General features: G+C 37.7%; 1 protein-coding gene across 3 annotated transcripts in view; it reads left to right on the forward strand.

Moving 5' to 3' along the window:
- The window catches only part of LOC120914367 (protocadherin-11 X-linked-like), a 1,131,869-nt gene that overhangs the window by 213,209 nt on the left and 906,299 nt on the right, over nt 1–12,361 (forward strand). For all 3 annotated transcript variants that reach the window (XM_040325048.1, XM_040325050.1, XM_040325049.1), the window contains exon 3: nt 3,632–6,118. In XM_040325048.1, coding sequence (XP_040180982.1) covers nt 3,632–6,118 — 2,487 coding nt within the window. The remainder of the gene's footprint in view (nt 1–3,631; nt 6,119–12,361) is intronic.

Here is a 12,361-nt window from a genome sequence, read left to right on the forward strand (position 1 = left end):
GACCCGGTACCGGCCGGCCATAGGTCCCCTGGACCCCAAACTGGCACACATGTAGCCCCACTCTTCCTCTACAAGTGTGCAATGTTCGTTGTCCGAGAAACCTACGGCCAGGGAGCACCAATTTTTCAAACCTGGGCACCCCTTTCCATAGACTCCCATGTTAAACTGTAATTTCTCTGGTAATTTTGGGGACCAGGTACCAGCCGGTCGTAGGTCCCCTGGACCCCAAACGTGGCACTCATATAGCCCAATTTCTCCCTTACTAACGTGTAAAGTTTGTTGTCTAGGGGACCTACGGCTGGGGAGCACTGACTTTTTCAAAGCAGGGCACCCCTTCCATAGACTCCCATGTTAAATGGTAATTTCTCTGGTGATATTTTGGGACCCGGTACCGGCTGGTCGTAGGTCATCTGAACCCCAAACTTGGCACACATGTAGCCCCACTCTTCCTCTACAAGTGTGCAATGTTTGTTGATCAAATACCACCAAAAGAAATCTCTATTTGTAGGGGAAAAAAATATAATAAAAATTATTAAAAAAATATAAAAAAAATTAAAATAATATAGCTTTTTTTCAAAATTGGCGCTCTATTTTTGTTTATAGCGCAAAAAATAAAAACCACAGAGGTGATCAAATACCACCAAAAGAAATCTCTATTTGTGGGGGAAAAACTATAATAAAAATTATAAAAAATTATAAAAAAATATAGCTTTTTTTCAAAATTGGCGCTCTATTTTTGTTTATAGCGCAAAAAAATAAAAACCGCAGAGGTGATCAAATACCACCAAAAGAAATCTCTATTTGTGGGGGAAAAACTATAATACAAATTATAAAAAATTATAGCTTTTTTTCAAAATTGGCGCTCTATTTTTGTTTATAGCGCAAAAAATAAAAACCGCAGAGGTGATCAAATACCACCAAAAGAAATCTCTATTTGTGGGGGACAAAAGGACGTCAATTTTGTTTGGGAGCCACGTCGCACGACCGCGCAATCGCCAGTTGAAGCGACGCAGCGCAGAACCGCAAAAAGGGGACACCCAAATGGTTCCTGGGGCTGAAGTGCTTCATCGAGAGCACCTAAAATATCGGGGGTTGGTAAGGAATATGCAAAAATAAATAAAAAATAAGAAGCATTTGTATTGGCTTTTTCTGAACAATGATTAAGTTTGCTCTGAAAAAAAAAAAAAAGAGGTCATCTCAAAATAAACAGGCAGCATGCAACCCCCGTCCTGGAGCAGCTTACCGATCAGCCTGTTGTTAGCAAAACAAATCCATCAAGCTATTTTAGTTGTTCTCAATAATCGATCCTAAGACGATCGTTTTAGTAATTTTCGCATTTTTTCTTAAAAAATCAGTTCGTTATTTTGTTGCAAGACATTATTTTTTTTTTTGGAAGAGAACGGAGCCCTTCGCCGCGGCCTTCAGCGGGCGGCTCGTTAGACGTTTCATCATTTAATCACTTTTTAATATATTTTCTGTTAATCTATTTCCTTGCTTAGTAGCAGTCGGAAGCCCATCTGGGTCTGGAAATGAGATTAACATCTCCAAAAGTGCATTTAATTTATTAGCCTAACCTGCTTTGAGGAAACGGGTAATGTGATTAGGCCGATTCGCCCGACTTCTGGAGGCAACTTTGCTTCTTGCTCTTTTAATGCCAAGGATGGGATTTAATACTCTGATGGGTTTTCTGTGCCGCGCTTGGCTTGGGAGTGTGTATGTGACAGCGAGGAGCCGTGACCCCGTATTCCGCATCTTCCAAAGTTTCTTCATTTTGGCACAATTTGTTCGTCCCTAGACTTTATTTTTCGACCCGTAAAGTTGAAGTTCAATCTGCTTAAATCTTGCCTTCCCTTCTCATTAACATTCTTTTTTTTTTATAAAGATTTTACATTTTCATTACATACATTGTTTTATGCAATAAAGGATTACACACATAAATGATAAAAAAAAAAAAAAAAAAAATGCAACATAAATAAATAAATAAATTCATACATATAATTAAGTATTGGTAATACGCTTACACATACATGGGGCCAGATCCTCATAGCGAGTACGCCGGCGTATCTACTGATACTCCGGCGTACTTTCAAATTTGCCACGTCGTATCTTTAGTTTGAATCCTCAAACCAAGATACGACGGCATCTGGGTTCGATCCGACAGGCGTACGGCTTCGTACGCCTTCGGAATCGTAGATGCAATACTTCGGCGTCCGCTGGGTGGAGTTTGCGTCGTTTTCTGCGTCGGGTATGCAAATTAGCTTTTTCCGACGATCCACGAACGTACGCGCGGCCGTCGCATTCTTTTACGTCGTCTCTAGTCGTCTTTTTCCGGCGTATAGTTAAGGCTGCTATTTTGCGGCGTATAGATAGACTTGCCATGTTAAGTATGATCGTCGTTCCGGCGTCAAAATTTGAATTTTTTTTTTGCGTAAGTCGTCCGTGAATAGGGATGGACGTAATTCTCGTCCAAGTTAAAAAAAATTACGTCATTTCGCGCAATGCACGGCGGGAAATTTCTAAACGGAGCATGCGCAGTTCATTCGGGGCGGAGACACGCTTCATTTAAATGAATCACGCCCCCTACCCGCCAATTTGAATTACGCGCCAAGAGATACACTACGCCGCCGTAACTTATGGCGCAAATTCTTTGTGGATTCAAAGAATGAAAAAGTAAGTTAAAGCGGCGTAGCGTATCTCTGATACGCTGCGCCTATCTAAATGTATGTGAATCTGCCCCATGAACTTTAATTGCATCCCGTCTTATGCCCTGTACACGCGATCGGTTCGTCTGATGAAAACGGACCGATGGACCGATAAAAACCTAATAGAAAAAAACGATCGTCTGTGGGGAAATACATTGGTCAAAAATCTATGCATGCTCCGAATCAAGTCGACGCATGCTCGGAAGCATTGAACTTAATTTTTCTCAGCACGTCGTTGTGTTTTATGTCACCGCATTCTGATGCTATCGGATTTTTAACCAAGACTGATGAAAGTCAGCTTCATCGGATATCCGACGAAAAAAATCCATCGGTTAAGATTCCATCAGATATCCGATCGTGTGTACAGGGCATTAGTCCGTAGGGTTCAATATTGAGTTGGCCCACCTTCTATATATATATATATATATTACAAAGGGCGGGGCCAACTCAATATTGAACCCTACAGAGTTTGGTAATATAGTGTACATAAATAATAACAAATAATAATAATCATAAATAAATAAGTGCATAAATAATAAAAAAACACACAATACATAAATGAGTACATAAGTAAATAGATAAATAAATACGTAAATAAATAATAAAACATACAAAATAAATAAGTAATAAAACATACAAAATAAATAATAAAACATATACAATAAATAAATTAATTAATAAATAAAACTTGTGCAACCATGTTTGTTCTTGAGGTTTACAAACACATTATCATTCCTTCCCTCTCCACACAGGTATATTTGTCTTCTCAGTCTGGGTCAAAAACATCTCTGCCATGAAAGACTATAGTAACGTTTTTGAAAAACCTTTATGGAAATGGACACTGATTTCTAAAAATGTTATTTTTGGTGTTTTGATTGGGCGAATCTTGAGCAAAATAGTAAATCCCACCTTCTTTTCTTTTTTTCTAGGGGCAGAACGTGTTTGGACTTGATGTCATCGAAACTCCCGAAGGTGACAAGTGGCCACAGCTTATCGTCCAGCAGAGTTTGGACAGGGAGCAAAGGGACACTTACGTCATGAAGATCAAAGTGGAAGACGGGGGTAACCCCCCCAGATCGAGCACTGCCATCCTACAAGTGACAGTCACCGATGTCAATGACAACCGGCCCGTGTTTAAGGACAAGGACATAGAGGTGAACATTCCAGAGGACGCCCCCGTGGGGACCTCCGTGAGCCAACTTCATGCGACGGACGCCGACTTGGGCTCCAACGCCAAAATCCACTTTTATTTCGGCAACCAGATATCCAATCTTGCCAGGCGGCATTTCGCCATCGATAACAACACTGGATTAATAACGGTGAAAGAGCCGCTGGACCGTGAGGAAGCTCACTATCACAAGCTGACCGTTTTGGCCAGCGATGGCAGTTCAACCCCATCGAGGGCCACTGTCACCATAAACATCACAGACATCAATGACAACATCCCATCAATTGATACAAGGTATATAATAAATCCCGTGAATGGCACCGTACAAATATCGGAGAGGGCCCCGATTAATACAAAAATAGCCTTGATTACCGTTACAGACAAGGATGCCGATCTCAACGGCAAGGTGACCTGCTTCACAGACCACGATGTCCCATTCAGGTTAAAACCGGTTTTTGACAATCAGTTCTTGCTGGAGACCGCAGCCCCTCTGGATTTCGAGGCGACAAGGGAATACGCCATCAAGATCGTTGCCTCCGATTCCGGGAAACCACCATTAAACCAGTCGGCCATGCTTCTTATTAAGATAAAGGATGAAAATGACAATCCTCCAGTTTTCACGCTTCCGGTGATCGGGCTGTCCTTCATCGAAAACAACCCTCCCGGAACCGAACTCACCAAGATAAGCGCCACCGACGCAGATAGCGGTCGCAACGCAGAACTTAGCTACATGTTGGCTCCCAATGCTCCGTCTATATTCAACCTTGACAGGAGGACGGGGATTCTTACAGCGGTCAGGAAGCTGGATAGAGAAAAACAAGACCGATACTCATTTACCGTTATTGCAAAGGACAATGGAGTACCGTCCTTGCAGACCAATACCACAGTGACCTTATCCGTGCTCGACCAAAACGATAACAGCCCCTCCTTCACCCATAACGAGTACAACTTCTACGTTCCGGAGAATCTGCCCAATTATGGAACCGTTGGTCTTATCACGGTAACGGATGAAGATGTCGGGGAGAATGCTGAGTTTAGTCTGTCGCTTGTCAACGCCAGGGATAATTTTATAATCGACCCCCACACGGGCGTCATCAAACCAAACATCACCTTCGACAGGGAACAACAGGGTTCATATACTTTTCAAGTAAAAGCAGTTGACCGGGGCACTCCCCAAAAATCTTCAACGGTGAAAGTGACCATCTTTGTTGAAGACGTCAACGATAATAAGCCTGTGTTTGTTGTGCCATCCACCAACTATTCATATGAGCTAGTGCCCTCATCGGCCAACCCTGGATCTGTTGTTACTCGGGTTTTTGCTGTTGATAATGACACAGGGGTGAATGCTGATCTACGCTACAGTATAGTTGGTGGGAACCCAAGGGGTTTGTTTACAATCGACGAAAGGAGTGGCAACATCAGCTTGAAAGAGAAAATCCTGGCTATGGACCATGGTCTACATCGGCTTGTTATTAAAGTCAACGATTCCGGAAAACCGGAGCCCTTTCATGCCATAGCTCTGGTGCACTTATTTGTCAATGAAACCGTTACCAATGGATCTTACATTCAAGAGCTTGTGCGGAGACACATGGAAACGCCGGTAGGGCAGAATATCGGGGAAGGAGATATAACGCCACAAACCAACGACTACGTCAAAATCATCATTGCCATCATTGCAGGCACGATGACGGTGATCCTGGTCATTTTTGTCACCGCTTTGGTCCGTTGCCGCCAAACCCCAAGGCACAAAGTGGTCCAGAAAAACAAGCAGACCGGCGAATGGGTCTCCCCAAACCAAGAAAACCGCCAGATCAAGAAGAAGAAAAAGAAGAAGAAGCGCTCCCCAAAAAACCTCCTCCTTAATTTTGTTACCATCGAAGAGACTAAGACGGAGGATCCTGCCCACGAGCACATCAACGGCACCTTGGACATCCCGGTGGAGTTAGAAGAACAGACTATGGGAAAGTACAATTGGGGCACCACTCCGACGACCTTCAAGCCAGACAGCCCAGATTTGGCCAAGCACTACAAGTCTGCTTCTCCGCAGCCTACCTTCCAGATCAAGCCCGAGACGCCGGTTCCGCCAAAAAAACACCACGTCATCCAGGAGCTGCCTCTTGACAACACATTTGTGGTGGGTTGTGACTCGTTGTCTAAGTGTTCCTCAAGCAGCTCGGATCCGTACAGTGTCTCAGAATGCAGCTGTCAAGGAGGCTTTAAAGCTCCCGGTCCAATCCACACACGACAGGTAAACTAAAACGCATTATTGTCTTAATTCTCGCATTTAAAGATTCATTGTTTTGTTTCAGTTTCTTTAAGCATCAACCCTACTCAAAACGTATATTTCGGTTTCTGTGAGGTTTGCCGGGCCAACTGAATCACTTGCTGGCCTCTAAAAACTCATTGAGTAGAGACATTTCCACACAAGGTCTTCCAGTTCTACCTAAATTCCTATGTTTAGCCAAACGGTATCGTCAACGAGTAATGGTGACACCGTTGTTGTCACCTTGTGGGAGTGGGCGGAGAAACAAACTCTTGAGTATCAAAATAGCTCAATCATTCAGCTGGTGATTCAACACGCTGGTACCCAACCAAAACTGAAATATCCGTTTTGAGTGGTCTTTGAAATACCTTTTTATATGGCGTTTTTGGCTGTCTAACCATGCGTAAGATTGCGTTTTATTCTATTTGGTACAAGTTTGGGAAGATCAACCTATCCCCGTAGCACTAAAGCAATCAATTTTATGAAAGTCCCCTCAGTCAATGGCCTTCCCATTGGAATATTTCCATTCTTTGGACAGAAAAGGAGAGAGTTTGGTCAGGGGGGACTTTTTCCATTCTTTGTTGTGGCGGACCTTCCTAGCAAGCCGCCATGGGAAAATTGAGAACCTGCTCTCCATCGAATTCTGGCGGAATTCCCGACAGGACGGAGCCTACACACGGTTGGAAATTCCCGACCAAAAGCTCCCGTCTGACTTTTTCTTGTCGGGAATTTCCGACCGTGTGCTTATGAGTTAAAAAAGCATTGATGCTTGGAAAAAAAAAGAGAAATGTTTCTTGACCTAGGCGAGCAAACATAAGGCCCCATACACACGACCGAGTTTCTCGGCAGAATTCAGCCAGAAACTCGATCGGAGCCGTATTCTGCTGAGAAACCCGGCCGTGTGTACACTTTTGGCCGAGGAAGCCGCCGAGGATTTCGTCGGGCCAAATGGAGAACATGTTCTCTATTTCCTCGTTGTTCAAGGGGAAATTTCGGCTCGCCGAGATCCTCGGCGGCTTCACAAGGAACTCGACGAGCAAAACAATGTGTTTTGCCCGTCGAGTTTCTCGTACGTGTATACGAGGCCTAAGAGTATTTTTTTTTTTGGTTCATTGCTTCTCGGATGAAAACCGGTTGAATCTTGGCTGAGGAACTTTTTAGCGTTGGCTGCGTTCCTTGAGCCGCTCTTTCCTGCAGGTGGCAGTGCAGCTCTCCGCCGTCTCGTTGCGAATGGGCTTTTGTGGAGTTTGGAGAAACAATAGAACTGTTTTCTATTGTAAGGCTGCAGGCTGAGTGAACTAGGCGAGGTGCTAAGCAATAAACTATTTGCAGGATCTGATAAGTGCTTCTTAATGGTAATTGAATGGCAAAGCCTTTCCCTGGACTCTGCTGTATTTCAAGGTCTTTTCACAGAGAATAGGCAGAAAAATGAGTGCAAAGTTCACATGGGAAGCCAACGAGCTTCAATTCCCTCCTGCATGGGAGATTTATCAGAGCCGCCAGATTTAGATGTGCAGATTTATCAGAGATACACAAAGGTTTATTGTGTCGTTGTCGCCTTGCCTGGCGATCACTGCAGTATTTATATATATATTATATTGCTGATGCTTTGGTCTGTAAAAGGATAACATTTTTTTTTCCCCAATTATATATTTTATTTTTTTTATTTTTTTTTGTATAAATTTTTTGACAACTTGTTGAGCAACCACTGCAGCATTAAAAAAATGTATTGCTTTATTAATGCCATACTATATTATTGTTTATTCATTTAGAGATGTCATACTTCAATTTAGCGTAGTAATACACTCTGTGGTTTATAATGGTTTGTTATATAAAGGGAAAAATGTTTTTCCAATTATTTGAATTTATTATTTTTTTAATATTTATTTATTTATTTATTTATTTATTTACTTATTTATTTATTGACACCTCGCTGAGCAACCACTGCAACATTTATTTTTTTATTTTTTAAAGGTTAATTTACTTGTTTGGTTATTTATTAAAAGGTTTACTTATTTTTGAGGCTGTGTCGTGCAAACACTGCAGCCTGTTATTTTGTAATACCATACTTCACTTTAGTGTAGCACTGTGGTTTATAATGGTTTGTTTTATATTTTATTCTTTTTTAATATTTATTTATTTATTGAGACCTCGCTGAGCAACCACTGCAACATTTATTTTTATTTTTTAAAGGTTAATTTATTTGTTTGGTTATTTATTAAAGTTTTTACTTATTTTTTATGTTGTTTAGTCAAACACTGCAGCCTGTTATTTTGTAATGCCACACTTCACTTTAGTGTAGCACTACACTCTGTGGTTTATAATGGTTTCTTTTATAAAGGGCAACATTTTTTATTTGAATTTATTATTTTTTAATATTTATATATTTGCTTATTTATTCATTTATTTATTGACAACTCGCTGAGCAACCACTACAACATTTATTTAAATTTTTTTATAAAGGTTCATTTATTTGTTTGGTTGTTTATTACAATTTTTACTTATTTTTTATGTTGTTTAGTCAAACTCTGCAGCATGTTATTTTGTAATGCCATACTTCACTTTGTTGTAGTACTACACCTTGTGGTTTATAATGCTTTGTTATATAAAGGGCAAAATGTTTTTCCAATTATTTGAATTTATTATTTTTTAATATTTATTTATTTACTTATTTATTCATGTATTTATTGACACCTCGCTGAGCAATCACTGCAACATTAATTTTTATTTTTTAAAGGTTAATTTATTTGTTTGGTTATTTATTACAATTGTTACTTATTTTTGAGGCTGTGTCGTGCAAACACTGCAGCCTGTTATTTTGTAATACCATACTTCACTTTAATGTAGCACTACACTTTGTGGTTTATAATGGTTTGTTTTATAAAGGGCAAACATTTTTTATTTGAATTTTTATTATTTTTTTATATTTATTGATTTACTTATTTATTCATTTATTTATTGACACCTCGCTGAGCAACCACTGCAACATTTATTTTTTTATTTTTTAAAAGGTTAATTTATTTGTTTGGTTATTTATTAAAATGTTTACTTATTTTTGAGGCTGATGTTGTACTTCACTTTAGTGTAGCACTCTGGTTTATAATGGTTTGTTTTATATTTTATTCTTTTTTAATATTTATTTATTTATTTATTGACACCTCGCTGAGCAACCACTGCAACATTTTATTTTTTTATTTTTTAAAGGTTAATTTATTTGTTTGGTTATTTATAAAAAAAATTACTTATTTTTTTATGTTGTTTAGTCAAACACTGCAGCCTGTTATTTTGTAATACCATACTTCACTTTGTTGCAGTACTACACCTTGTGGTTTATAATGCTTTGTTATATAAAGGGCAAAATGTTTTTCCAACTATTTGAATTTATTCTTTTTTTTTTATATATTTATTTATTTATTTACTTATTTATTCATTTATTTATTGACACCTCGCTGAGCAACCACTGCAACATTTATTTTTTATTTTTTAAAGGTTAATTTATTTGTTTGGTTATTTTTTATGTCATTTCGTTAAACACTGCAGCATGTTATTTTGTAATACCATACTTCACTTTGTTGTAGTACTACACCTTGTGGTTTATAATGCTTTGCTATATAAAGGACAAAATGTATTTCCAGTTATTTAAATTTTTATTTTATTTTTTAAGGACACCCTGTTGAGCAACCACTGCATTTTTTTAAAGGTTTATTTATTTGTTTGTTTGGTTATTTATTACAATTTTTACTTATTTTTATTTATTTTTATTTTTTTATTTAATAACACCCTGTTGAGCAACCACTGCATTTTTTTAAGGTTTATTTGTTTGTTTGGTTATTTATTAAAATTTTAACTTATTTTTGAGGCTGTGTTGAGCAAACACTGCAGCATGTTATTTTGTAATACCATACTTTACATTGTTGTAGTACTACACTCTGTGGTTGATTATGCTTTGTTCTGCAAAGGATACAAATAAATATATGTATATAATATATACTATATATATATATATATATATATATATATATATATATATATATATATATATATATATATATATATATATATATATATATATATATATATATATATATATATATATATATTTATTATTATTATTATTATTCTTGACACCTTGCTGAGCTACCACTGAAGTATTTTTTATTTTTTTTAATATTGCATTTATTTTTTAATCATTTTTTTCATTTATTTTTGAGGCCTTGTCTAGCAATAACTGCAACATTATATCTTAATATATTTTTTAAATATTATTTATTTAATTAATTTTATTATTTACCATACTTTACATTGTTGTAGTACTACACTCTGCGGTTGATTATGCTTTGTTCTGCAAAGGATAAAAATAAATATATGTGTGTGTATATATGTATATATATATATATATATATATATATATATATATATATATATATATATATATATATATATATATATATATATATATATATATATTTTATTATTATTATTGACACCTTGCTGAGCTACCACTGAAGTATTTTTTTTTTTTAATATTGAATTTATTTTTTAATCATTTTTTCATTTATTTTTTGAGGCCTTGTCTAGCAATAACTGAAACATTATATTTTAATATATTTTTTAAATATTATTTATTTGTGTATTTATTTATGAAATATTGTAATACCTTGCGAATCAACCACTGCAGTATTATTTAAAACATTTTAAATTGCATTTATTTATTTTATTTTATTTTTGTACTTTGTTGTAGTAATACATTCTCTGTGGGTTATGCTTATACTATAAATGGATAAAATGTATTTCCAGTGATGTACCTACTCTAGTTATGCGTGTGTGTTTTTATATACTGTTATAGGATTTGCAATGGCAGATTTATTAGAATATGGGCCAGATTCTCAGAGGAGATACGCCGTTGTATCTCTGAGTCTGAGCAGTCGTATCTATGCGCCTGATTCATAGAATCAGTTACGCATAGATTTCTATTAGATCCGACCGGCATAAGTCTCTTACGCCGTCGGATCGTAACTGCATATTTACGCTGGCCGCTAGGGGCGTGTACGCTGATTTACACGTCGAAATATGTAAATCAGCTAGATACGCGAATTCACGAACGTACGCCCGGCGACGCAGTACAGATACGCCCTTTACGTTAGGCTTTTCCCGGCGTAAAGTTGCCCCTGCTATATGGTGGCGTAAGTGCGGCGTACCAATGTTAAGTATGGCCGTCGTTACCCGCGTCGAAATTTGAAAATTGTACGTCGTTTGCGTAAGTCGTCCATGAATGGGGCTGGACGTCATTTACGTTCACATCAAAACCAATACGTCCTTGCGGCGTATTAGGAGCAATGCACACTGGGAGATTTCCACGGACGGCGCATGCGCCGTTCGTGAAAAACGTCAATCACGTCGGGTCACAGAACATTTACATAAAACACGCCCCCCTGTTCCAAATTTGAATTAGGCGGGCTTACGCCGGCCTATTTACGCTACGCCGCCGCAACTTACGGAGCAAGTGCTTTGAGAATACAGCACTTGCCCGTCTAAGTTGCGGAGGCGTAACGTAAATAGGATACGCTACGCCCGCACAAAGTTACGCCGATCTACGAGAATCTGGCCCTATGAGTTTAAAAAATAAATGCAAGATTAACATCCTTTTGCGAATCTTTACATTTCTTTAAACGGTGTCCTTTACAAAATACCTTCAAGGTTTTCTGATCTGACATAAGAATCGGCGTGGTTACTTATGTAATTACACAGCTTACGCTATAAGCATTTATTCAACCATGAATAAAATATTTTAGAGTGTTTAATAGGACGAAGTCGCCGTATTTAACCCCTAGGCGGGGCGTACCCCAGTCTAAATCTCTTAAAACACAAAAAGCTACTATAGAAAAAGATGTTGATACAATATATTCAATATCATTAAGACGCTACGACTTGAATTGCTTTTACATCGTGTTAACCTCTGTGGCAGAGTTGCAATCTTTTTTTATGCAATTATCATTTGTCCTGACTGCATTGTCCTTTAATGGCCCTATTAGATAGAAGGTCTGTTGTGTATAGGGACATTTCTCCGCCTGGTTTCTCATGCATGTCCTATTTTAAAAACCTGAATATTTTTTTTTTTTTTTTTAATTTGTACAAGGAAATAAAAAAAAAAAAATATATATATATATATATATATATATATATATATATATATATACAGAGAGAGAGAGAGACGGAGATATATATATA

The sequence above is a fragment of the Rana temporaria genome, chromosome 9 (assembly GCF_905171775.1).
Source record: "Rana temporaria chromosome 9, aRanTem1.1, whole genome shotgun sequence".
NCBI lineage: Eukaryota > Metazoa > Chordata > Amphibia > Anura > Ranidae > Rana > Rana temporaria.